Consider the following 12,492-nt stretch of genomic DNA (forward strand, 5'->3'; position numbering starts at 1 on the left):
GCTGCGCTGTTGTTTCTGTGGTGACTTGTTTTTTCAACCTTTTGTATTCATTTGCATAAAGATACAAGTCAGGTTTGAATCTGTTTCCCTTCAGCACTGAAGTACTTTATATCCACACACACACACACACTCACACTCTGTCTGTACGCAATTACACAACATATACTTCACTGGGATATCTTTTTATGTTCCCGAGCTTTATTTTATTGTGAAATGCAGTGTCATTTTGCGCAGTTTTTATGATGTTGACGAATGCCAAATTCAGCATCTGCCACTGTGGTTTCTGGAAATATTATATTTCTCATATAATAAAAGAAAATACTGATTGTTTTATTTTGCTATAAAGTGGAGTATACACTGTAGCATTTAAGAAATTGATCATGAGTAACATTAAAAGCATTTGTAAAATTGCTATAATTCTACAAAATGTATATTTCAATTAAATATTTAAAAACGTTTCTATTAGTTAAAAAAATACAAAATATCAAATTTTCTGCAAAAAAACATTGATAAGGAGTCAGATCAGCACATTAGAAAGATTTCTAAAGGATCATGTGACACTGAAGACTGGAGTAATTCTGAGAATTTCATTTTTATTTTAGTTTAAGCATTTGTGTGTGTTTTTTGTATACGTGTTTCAGTTTCATGTTGGCAGCAAAGTTTTTCATATAAAATCAACATTGTATTTCAGCTTATTTATTTCTGCATTAATAATTGAGTGCCACATTTCAGCTTCTGTTTCAACCAATGGTGCGAGTTTTGGGGCAGGGCTTTCTGACTATTTTAACCAGTATTTGTGAATTATGTATATTTATGCTCATTAGATTATCACATTTTAAGCTTAGCATTGAGCTAAAGTCAATTTTTTTTTTTTTGGAATCAATCGTGAGTGAAGTCTCCAGTGCGTGCACTTTTGTGGATTTGAATAGATAGAATTGACATCAATGCGACTCACTGGGGTTTAAACAGAGCTGAGTGACTGCTGAGGTGTGGGTGAACGTGTCAGCGAGACCACTTATGTGTTGTCACTCATATTTACTTCCTTTTCCTTTACCTTTATAAAAGCAGTTCTGACAATTTAAGAGGTGAAGCAAAAGCTTGCTTTAGGACAGAGGACAGGGCGGTCAGTTCATGCTAGCCCATCTGGTGTGAGGAGAGTTCTTCCCCTTATGGTCCTTCCTGAAGATTGACTCTGTTTGTGTGTGTGTGCGCGTGTTTGTGTTCAGTGTTAATCGTGCAGAACAGAGTACTTTGTAGGGTAGGACAGGGGATGCTGACACCATCATCTCAATATTAAAACGCTAAAACACACTCAAGGATACACAAACACACACATTCACATACAGAACGACCAAGAGTATGCGTCTTGATGATGCTCATGACTCTCTTTGTGTGTTTCTCTCTGCAGGCCACGGATAATGACATTGGCACGTTTGGAGTGGTTCGGTATTACTTCAGCGATGAGCCAGACCAGTGAGATTATCATTCATTAACATACTGTGACCTTTCACACTGATACAGCATCCTGTTTAATTCATTCATTTCCTCTGATTAATTTAATCCACATCTCTGTAGATTTGCATGCCTTTCTCTTCTGTTGCCGTAGACTGACTTCTTCTGCGGCTGTGTTTCAAATTAAACACTACTGCACCCTCAAGATCTCACTGCATGCCGCACAGCACATCATGTTTACTTTCATGCAATATTTTGTTTATTTTATTAAAGTTGAAAATATGAAACATTATGCAATGACAAAAATAGTAAGCTTATAATGACATAACTATACCACACACTTAATTAGATCAGTAACATACTCTTATTATTATAAGATTATTATAAGGTAGTTAATTATAAGATGGTGGTAAAATGACTGTTGCATATATTTTTGTTTTCATTCATCCATTCAAGTGCAGCTCACTAGTTTTTTCACTACTTAACATTAAAGCAGTTACCTTACCTGAATATGTTCATAGATTTGTGTTGGATTTTATCTTTGGAATTGGAAATATTTTATTTGTAAACCTCATTTGTAACCTCGATGTCGATGAAGCTATGGTTAACACCTTCCAGCGTGACGGCTCTGAATCGTGTGAAATCAAACCAATGAAATGGTGGGATGTCATAGGCGGGTGACATCACTGGCCAGGATGCATAAAAGCACTTGGAAGGCTGCCGGCTTCAGCTTTCTGTATGCGCTCTGTATGTGTATTTGTGTGTCTCCCCCCAAAAAAAATAAAAGAAAAAGAGAATATGTCAAAGTCTAAATACAAAAGTGAGAGGGGTGAGGGCGAGCCTGGGGGCCGAAGCACGCGGAGTCAGATCTTGAGGTGAGCTGACTGCCCGCATTGTGAGCTTATGCCGCTGTGCGTGCTTCGCTGCCGGAAAGATCTCTTTAAAGAGGGATCTTTCTCCAGCAGTCTTCGCAGGCACTGGTCCCGCTTGTGCCGAGGCAGAGCAGCGGAGGTGTTCATGGGGATCACAATGGGACCTTGAGCATGCAGAGGAGTGTAAGATGGACGAGTTCCCATTTCACTCCTCTCGCTTAGGGCCCAGTGCCTGCCCAGCGGGTGAGGAAGTTACTTCCCCTCCCAGGGCGGCTCGGCGCTGCTTCTCTCTTCATCGGAGACTGCGGTCTCCTCATTGCCCCAGTATGAGGAGCTCTTGGAGGTGGATACCCATAGCCAAGTTAAATATCGATTGGTCAGCCGAGGTGAAGAACGAGTCACGTCATAGTAAGCTTGACGAGCATTTTTTGCGTGGTCGTCCGCCATCTTCAAAGCAGAGACGTTTTTTCTGGATCTCCACACCGAGGTATAACCGTTCTCAGCTATGGGGAGAAATCCGCTTTGCATGATTAAAGTGTCACGCCGTGCTGTACGTGCCTTAGGCATGTGAAGGAAACCCTGGTTCTTATATCAGGGCCCGGTGCTGGGAGCTCCTTGTTGCCGTGTAACTCTAGCAACGGACGAGTCTTTCACTGGTTGAGGAGCAGACATGAGTGGATGCTCGGCCCACGTTCTGTGGAGGTTTCGCCATCTCACGTGGCACATCAACTGCCTGGAGATGCTGGCCATGTTTTGGGCAGTGAAACACTTCCTCCCAGACGTAAAAGATCGACATGTGTTGGTGAGCACCAACAACACATCTGTGGGCTCTAACATAAACCACCAAGGGGGCCCTTGTACAAGCTGGCGCACCAGATCCTTGTGTGGGCTCAGGACAGACTCCTCTCGAGGTGGTGTAGCAGATCTGCAGAGTGTTTTACCAGGCAGAGGTGGACCTCTTCACGACTCGAGGGAATGCGCAATGTCCCCTCTGGTTCTCTCTAGGTCAGGGGTGTCAAACTCAATTCCTGGAGGGCCGGAGACCTGCAGAGTTTAGATGCAACCCTAATTAAACACACCTGATCCAGCTAATCAAGTACTTCAGACATGCATAGTATATGTGTTTTAGCAGGGTTGAATCTAAACTCTGCAGGGCTCCGGCCCTCCAGGAATTGAGTTTGACACCCCTGCTCTAGGTCATCCAGCTCAACTGGGGCTGGATGACATGGTACACACGTGGACGAAGCTTCGCCTGTATGCCTTTTCCCCGATTGCTCTGCTTCCTGGAGTTCTGGAGAGAGTGCGCCAAGATGCGGTCAGTCTTCTACAGGTGAGTATAATTCTTGGACCTGAGGGCCCGCCTAGACGGCTGTCCATGGGAGATTCCAATCAGGAGGGACCTTCTCTCATAGGCGGGGGGCACCATAGCACACCCTCGTCCGGAGCTGTGGAAACTGTGGGTGTGGCCCACAGCTTCCGGTCTTTCAAACAAGGTTGTTGAGACTATTCTCCCAATCCAGAGCTCCATCTTGAGGAAACTGTATGCTCTGAAGTGAAAACTTTTCACTTAATAGTGTAGAGACAAGGGCAGCTTGACCCAGTTAACTGCCAAATCGGTACAGTGCTGGAGTTCATGCACACAATTCCACCCTAAAGGTTTACATGGCAGTGATCTCGGCCTACCACGCCTCTCTCAGTGGACATACAGTTGGTAGAAACCCCCTGGTGACACATATCTTCTGTGGTGTGCTGAGGTTGAGGCCTCCAGTGCTATCCCAGGTTCCAACATTGGATCTGGCTGTGGTGTTAGAGCCCTTTGAACCCATATAGGAGATCTCTGATAGTCTTCTGATGATAAAGACCACATTGTTGCTAGCACTGTGTTCTCTGGGGAAAGTAGGTGACCTTCAGGCCCTCTTGGTGACCCCTTCATTTCTAGCGTTTGCACCTGGCATGGCCAAGACGTTCCTGTACCTGCAAGTGGGTTACAGTCCTAAGGTGCCTATGGTCACACCACAGCCCATCGTAGTCCAGGCCTTCAATCCTTTCGGGAGCCAGGCCAGCAGAAGGTAAATTGTATTTACCCAGTGCAAGCACTGGACATGTACGTCCACAGAGCTGCCTTGTAGAGAAAAAGCGAGCAACTGCTTGTCTGTGTTGGTTCCCCCAAGAAGGGGTTTCCTGTGACTTAGCCGACCTTGAGCAGGTGTATAGTAGATGCCATCAATCTAGCTTATGAGTCCTCTGAGCTCTCACCAAGGCTAAGAGTCAGAGCGCACTCAAGACAAGGTGTGGCTGCCTCCAAGGCCCTGTTATCGGGGGTCTCGTTGGCTGACATTTGCAGTGCTGCGATGTCCCAATCTGGAACTATGGTTTGCGAATCATTATTAAGGGGTGCGTTTCACCAAATCAGCGTTAGCTGACTAACTACCATATGACAGAAATTGCGACAACAGTTGTTTTTGAGAAGCACACTTCAAATGAGGACTACTTAGTGCAAATTATTTGACTTAGATCAGAACTTCAAGTTTAAGTTAAATAGTTTGATTACAGGGGCAATGTACATGAATAAACATAGCAGTAAATGTGCCAGAATAAGCCAAAAAGGCTATTATGGTTTGCAAAGCTTTTGATTTGGATTGGAACTATGTGTATCGTGAAATGTTGGATTCGGATCTGGAATTAGGAACTTAAACTAAAGTTAAGTGTTAAAAAAAAAACAGTGATAAAGTTACATAATACTACAATACACAGTAACTAATTATTAAAATTTTGTTAATATTTAATGCTTTTATGCTCAGCATGGCTGAATTTATTTATTAAAAAAATATAGTAAATACAGCCTTGGTAAGAAAAAGGGACAAACAAATAAAATGAATCTCAATTATTAGAAACTTTTGACTGACTGTATAAAATTATTATTACAACTGTACACAAAATACTTCTGCATAGTATTGGTAGTGTGCTGTTCTTTTGATAACTTTGCTTGATCCAACACATTCGTTAATTTAAGTACCTCTATTGTAACAATTAATTGGTTATTGGTTACTCATTTTCATATTTTAACTCCTCCCCCAGGTTCTCATTGGATGCTGAGACAGGTTGGGTGACTCTAAGAGATCGTTTGGATTATGAGCTCATGAGACGCTTCACTCTAACTATACTGGCCCGTGATGGAGGAGGAGAGGAGACTACGGGACGTCTTCGCATTAACGTGTTGGATGTAAACGACAATGCGCCAGTCTTCCAGAAGGAGGCGTACACGGGTTCACTCATGGAGAACGAACAGGCTCCACAACAAGTAGTCCGAGCCCGGGTGAGAAACAAACCAAGCAAGCTAGAATCAGGAAACGCTCTTCTCAGTGTTTAATTTTAAGGCTGATAAAAAATAATTATACATGGAAAATGTAGAGTAGAGTATGATTTTGTCCTTCGGGTAGTGATTAGAATGATGAAAAGTGCATGCTGTGTATCAGAATGAATGAGAAGTTTTAGTTATTTGTGATGTCAGCTGAGTTGAAAGGTTTCTTCAGAGACAAACATGCACAATCACAATCAGACAAAGTGTGAACATTGAGTTGAATATGAATGTGAAAGGCCAGCTCTCATAGACTCCCTGATATCCCTGTTATTGTGGGTCATTCACTCTATTAGTGATGTCTCTGTTAGTGTTTAATTCTTTTCGCATGTGGACACAGCAGCACTAATTCCAGCAGTCTGCTCTAATCTGTGCTGTGATTGACAGTTTTACAGCAGTTGCTGCAGTTATCTGACCAGCAGGTGGCGATGTGTGTGTTGTGTGTCTGCCAGTTCACATGGTTTTTGGTTCACATCCTTCTATCATATTCACTATTTTACCATTATTTAGTATTTTTTAATAAAAAGTACAAAAAATTATACTCGGTTAATGCAAGAAGATATCAGGTAGTTTTAATTAATTGTATGACTTTTATACATTTGCCATTATTTTTATTTTATCTTATCTTTTTATTTTATTTTTTTATTTTTTTATAAATGATGAAATGCTATGACTTTGGTAGTGTAATTCTAGTACTTTTTATTAATTCTATAATGTATAATTATAATTGACTTGCTATAATAATATAATTTTTTTATCGCTTTTATTTTTACATTTTCATTTTTCATTAAAAACATTAGTAAGTTTATGCTTTTGTTTTTTGCTTTATTTTTATTTCAGCTAGTGGCTAACAACATTTCTAATAGCAAGTTTAATTTTTCATCTAATTTATTAATTTTATTGCTTAACACTAAATTACTGTTTTAACTATTTAACCTAATTAACACTATAAACCATTGCTTTGTTTGCTTTTTTTTCTTTTCTTTTTTCATTTATTTGTCTAATGCATAATTGTACCTTTAATTTGATTGACTTTGATTTGACCATTTATTTTTAGTCGGTTGTCAAGGCAACATTTTACATTTTCTATTATGTACAATTTAAAGTTTTATATATATAAAATTGTATTTATTTTATTGCAGCCTTTCTTCAATTAATGAAAACAAATTTTTAGTAGTTATAATTTAGTTAACAACATATATAGTGCTATACTAACATTGCTCTGTTTGTTTGAATGCGCAACCCAGCATAAGCCTGTGGACCAGCATTCCCTGCTTTCGCCTACAACCCCAGACGAGGGAAAGGGCTGTATGAAACATGTTTGGAAACAGTCATTACAGTAATGGTGTAATGACCCTCTGTGTCTCCCTGTGTGTGTTTCTCAGGCCACAGACGAGGACTCTCCTCCCAATAACATCCTTACCTACTCCATCATCTACGCCTCTCAGTTCAGGTCATATTTCAGCATCAGTGTGGTGGAGGGCTACGCAGGTCTGTGTTCAAATCAAAGTCACCTAATAATGCGATTTCACCGCTTGTTCAGGCTGCTGATGGGTTACATTATGCGCTCACCATCGCTCAGTGCGTTAGCGGGGAATCGGATTTGGGTTTAACACCTTAAAGCGTGAAAATGCCTTTAGAGAAGCCTTTGTGACCTCTGGTGTTTCATAAATGGATTATAGATGGCTGTCTAGTAAGCATGTGCTGATATATTTGTTTTTCTGTTTTAATATTTATTCAATTTGCGTGTCATAACTCCTGTTTGTTTGTTTATTAGTCATCACCGTGAATCGTCCTCTGGATTATGAGCAGGTTCCAGGTGGACTGATCTTTCTGACTCTTATGGCCAGAGACGGAGGGAACCCGTCCCTCAACAGCACTGTTCCAGTCACCATAGAGCTGTTTGTGAGTACTACACCTGCCTTCACACTTAGCACAACCTGCCAGTGTTCAATATACTGCACCGCGAATGAGTGCAATCTTACGGGATAATGATTAGAGGAAAGAATTATGTGGATGTTTGTAATATTATGTCAAATGCACTATCCTTGAAAAGTTTGGGGTCAGAGTTTATTTTTTTTTGTTTGATAAATAATACTTTTATGGATCAAGAATGACTTAAATTGATCAAAAATGATAGTAAACCTTGCATAACATTGGAAAATGTTATTTATTTAAATGAAACGTATCGCTAAAAGAATCCAGAAGCAAATACATCACTGTTTCCACACAAAAAAATACTATGCAACCCAGCTGCATTCAGCATTTGTAATAATAATAAGAAATGTTTCTTGAGCAGAAAAAAGCAGCATATTTCTGAAGGACAATGTAATAATAAAGACTGGAGTAATGATCACAGGAATTATCACAGGAATAAATTGCAATTACAAAAACATTATTTTAAATTCAGTTTTAGTTTTTAAAAAGTATAATACTTTCATTCAATCGTAGTCATTTTTAATAGATTTTATTAAAATATTACAATATATTAATACTGATCCCAAATGTTTTAGTGTTAATGTAAAATAAATAATAAAAGCAGGACAGACAACTTGTTCATCTTAAAGCACAAAAAATACTTTGACTCATCAATTGTTTTATGCTTTTAAAAAATACTATGAAGCATTTGCAATTGCTGTAAAGGAGGCCAGCTTTTAACAGCAGAAATGTGATGCTTTTTAAAAAATTGTTTACATTCTACTGTTTAAATATTATTATTATTATTATTATTATTATTATTATTATTGTTGAGATGTAAAATTTTTGTCAGTTTTTGCTGTTTTAGTGTTAGTGTTACATTGTCATTGGCAACAGAGTTGTAAATTTAGATTTACCCTAATATCAGTTTAGATTTATTTGTACACACTAAAAATGACTGTGAAAATGCTACAGTAAAAACTGATTATTAATTGATTAACAGTAAGTTCCCGTAGTATATATAATAGCCATTTCAGACAATTTTACGGTGAAAAAGAATGTAAATTCATAGGGAAAAACTGTGAATTGACGTTCTAAGAATTCCCTGCATTGCGTTTCATATTGGATGCTATTTTCTTTGAAATCGCTATGTTTTTCTTGGCAGTTATGTTTAGTAGGGTTGTATGTTACATCTAATGTTGTGAGTCTCACCATTATGGTGTTTAGTGTTTGTGTGAACGACACCGAGCACCATCTATATATGTCATTATTTAAAAGCTACTTGTGACCATACAATAAATTGTTTAATACATTTCTCATCACCACCTGCATTTGGTGGTTATCACCAAAGGCACGAAACAGATTTCAATACTTCAATTGGTTGGTATATTATCATTATATCAGTTAATGAAATCACAGTATTTAACTGTAAATTTAAGTTAAAACCGTAAAACCTAAAATGCTGCTACCGTGTTTTTTTTTACTGTAAAACTCCGACAACCACAGCTGCTGAATTTGTACTGTACATTTTAGGGCGTACAGTCAAATTAATTATGGCACAAATAACTTTGAACCCGGAATATTCCTTTAACTTCATTTTAGAATCAGGTGGAAATGAAGATTACCCAAGTTTGGTGTTATGTGATCTGTGTGTAATTCTGAATTTGGGGGTTTTCTCTGAGGTCCATCGACTAGAACAATTAATCCATGGGTAATTTCTCTCTGACATTTCTCTGCTCTTTTATTATGATTCCGATTAGACACATTTCATCTGAAAAGCAGCAGGAGTTTGACACATCCACCACGTTCATGTGTGTGTGTGTGTGTGTGTGTTATTACTGAACGTTGAGCTGAATTGAAGTGGTTAAACAGTCTATGCGTCTGATATTGAATAATTTCCCATCGCCACAGCTTGTGAGTTTCCATTAAACCCCCAAAGCACTCCATCAATACGTTTAATTATAACCAAAAGCAGTTTTTTTTTCCCCATGTGGAAAATTAATGAGTTAATATTTAAAGACTTTTTAGATGCCTAACACAATGATCTCTTCCCTCCTTACTCCCGCAGGACGAGAATGACAACCCACCTGAGTTCAGCCTCCCGTCTTACATCGTCAACATAGCCGAGAATATCGTTGCAGGTACGTTTCCAATTGTATTATCAAAAAACGGAAGAATATATCAACATGTAGCACGTGTACAATGCTCAAAACCTCATGACAACATAACTAGATTCCTGTCAGTGATGATTTACAACGCTCAGCCAGCTGTGCACTAGTTCTGTTCCACACTAATATAATGGTTTGTGTGAATAAGTGCCGTTTTCCCAGAGCTAGGACAAAGGCTTTTGGTAGTTTTGTTTCAGTTCTGACCACTCAAAACAACCAAGAAGTTCAAACACTCCACAGAGAATTTACTTTTAATCTAAACCTGTTAAACTTCTCATTTATTCTATTTATTGTATTTTATTAAATTAAATGTATTACTTATTTCATTTTATTTAATATTTATATAATATTTTGTCCCCACTATTTGTCATTCTAATGTTTTTTTTTATGCCATCATTTATTTTATTTTATTTTTTGTTTGATTTATTTTTTTATTATTTACATTTTTTTTTTTAAATAAAATCTCCCAGTTTTTGCCAGTTATTTAATTTGTAATGTATTGTTTTTGTGGTAATCATTTTATTTTATTCTATTTTAAATTACTTAACTTTAGTTTAGTTTAGAATTTATTTTAGAATTTATTTTATCTCCTACTTTTTATCATTGAGTGTTATGCACTCATTGCATTTATTTAACTCCTTTAAAGTACAACTCCTTCCAAAAGGAGAAACGCTATTTTTTAAAATGAATTAAGAATTCTCACTCGTTATTTCTCATTCACACCACATGACAAGCACTGTGTTTCGTTCAGGAAATACAAATAATCTAGCCCATTCGGCTGCATTTATTTTCTGTGTGCAGCAGCATTCTGGACACACTACAAAACTCCTTCAGGACATTTGTTTCTATCTTGGTTTATTTTCTTTCTTTTTCCCTTTATATCATTGTGTTTTAATTGAGCAATAAGGTTGTGTGCAGAAAAAGCGTGATTCTCATGCATTTATTCAATCAGTGCTTTTATTCCACTCAATAGACTCGGCTTCAATCATCAAAGGGAAATTACATTTGCTCTGTTGTGCGCTTGTGTGTGTCGGGTACTGAACACACTCTGATGATCCTCAAATCCCTGACTCCATCAATGCACAGCACTGCACACTAACCACTTCCTGTCTGAAGACCATCCTTCATGCTTTGCCTGTCTGTCACCTCGTCTTGTTTTTTCCCTTCGTAAAGCTGTCTGTCTCGCACATTTCTTATCTGACAGCTTGTTTACATCCTCTGAAACCTCTCTCTTTTGTCTGTCTCTGTGTCAGGAGCAACGGTGTTGTTTGTGAACGCCACAGATCTGGATGCGTCTCGGGAGTTTGGTCAGGCCTCCCTCATATATTCCCTGCAGGGCAGCTCACAGTTCAGACTCAACACTCGCTCAGGTGGACAACGACACACACATCTACACCTGACCTTTTACCCTTATACTCACTTTGGGGTCTCACTGACCCATGGACCTTTTAAAGAACTCAGATAACAGTCATTAACTCATCACAGAGTCTGCTTGGTCCATTTAGTTGTTAGTTGACATTTTTTTATTTATAAACATTTTATGTACTTAATTTTTTTTAAATACTTAAAAAAAAAAAAAAAAATATATATATATATATATATATATATATATATATATATATATATATATATTATATATATATATATATATATATATATATTTTTTTTATTTTTTTTTTTTATTTTTTATTTATTTTTTTTTCTTTTAATTAATTTTCTAATAAAGGCAAAAACTCTTCCAAAAGAAGTCAAAATAAAATTTAAAAAAAATTTAAATCTAGGCACATTGCAATTTTTGTGCCATTTTTACATGGTGACAAATAAATGTTTCTAAACAGAAATCCCATATCAATTAAGATATTATGTATGTTAATATAAGCAGCTGCTTGCACACTTTACACTAGGATCGTTCTAGAGTATATTGACAACAAATAATTAAACGCTTTAATTCTTTCTCACTTAGTACAGTTATAGTAATTATTACAGATTTTCATATGAATTTTTTTCTTGTAAAAGTTTTGAAAACCTGCAAATAAATAAAAATTGCTCCAGGTAGCCTTGCCCCGATGTCATTGGTTGATTTAATGTCCTTATATCTGGGCCAATTGATCAAAAATATGAATATGACTGTGTGTGTGTAGGAGAGATCACTACCACAGCTCTTCTGGATCGAGAGATGAAGTCTGAGTATATTCTGATCGTAAGAGCCGTGGATGGAGGGGTCGGACCACAGCAGAAAACTGGCATCGCTACGGTAACGGCTGACCCTTTGATCCACCTTAGACAGACACTTAGACTATAAGTTAGATTACTCTATATTACTTTAAAAGAAGAATTGCTTATTGTGATGATTATTAATATAGTATATTTAACAAGTTATTAAAATTAGGTGTAAAATAGTCCCACTTTATATTAGATGACCCTATCCACTATTTACTTGCATCAGAAAGTAAGTACAGTGTACTTATTGTGTTCATATTGTATTGCAAAACACTTTTGCTACTGTTGAGGGATACATGAAAGGTAAGGGACAGGTTTGGTGGTATGGGTTGGTTTAAGGTGTAAGGGATGGGTTAACAGTGTAAATGTAATTACAGATATAACTACATACACGTATTTTTAAAAATATAAGTACAATGTAAATACATGTATGTACACAGTAAGTACATTGTATAGAACGATTAATTTAAATGTAAGTATTTAGTAGTTAAGGCCACCTAATATA

At 37.4% G+C, this 12,492-nt stretch overlaps 1 protein-coding gene across 2 annotated transcripts in view; it reads left to right on the top strand.

Moving 5' to 3' along the window:
• Positions 1-12,492, top strand: part of cdh23 (cadherin-related 23) — a 206,589-nt gene that overhangs the window by 134,288 nt on the left and 59,809 nt on the right. For both annotated transcript variants that reach the window (XM_043255698.1, XM_043255699.1), the window contains exons 14-20: positions 1,409-1,473; positions 5,403-5,640; positions 7,068-7,173; positions 7,460-7,587; positions 9,668-9,740; positions 11,021-11,137; positions 11,909-12,021. In XM_043255698.1, coding sequence (XP_043111633.1) covers positions 1,409-1,473; positions 5,403-5,640; positions 7,068-7,173; positions 7,460-7,587; positions 9,668-9,740; positions 11,021-11,137; positions 11,909-12,021 — 840 coding nt within the window. The remainder of the gene's footprint in view (positions 1-1,408; positions 1,474-5,402; positions 5,641-7,067; positions 7,174-7,459; positions 7,588-9,667; positions 9,741-11,020; positions 11,138-11,908; positions 12,022-12,492) is intronic.

Source organism: Puntigrus tetrazona, chromosome 13 (genome assembly GCF_018831695.1).
Source record: "Puntigrus tetrazona isolate hp1 chromosome 13, ASM1883169v1, whole genome shotgun sequence".
NCBI classification, from domain to species: Eukaryota; Metazoa; Chordata; class Actinopteri; order Cypriniformes; family Cyprinidae; genus Puntigrus; species Puntigrus tetrazona.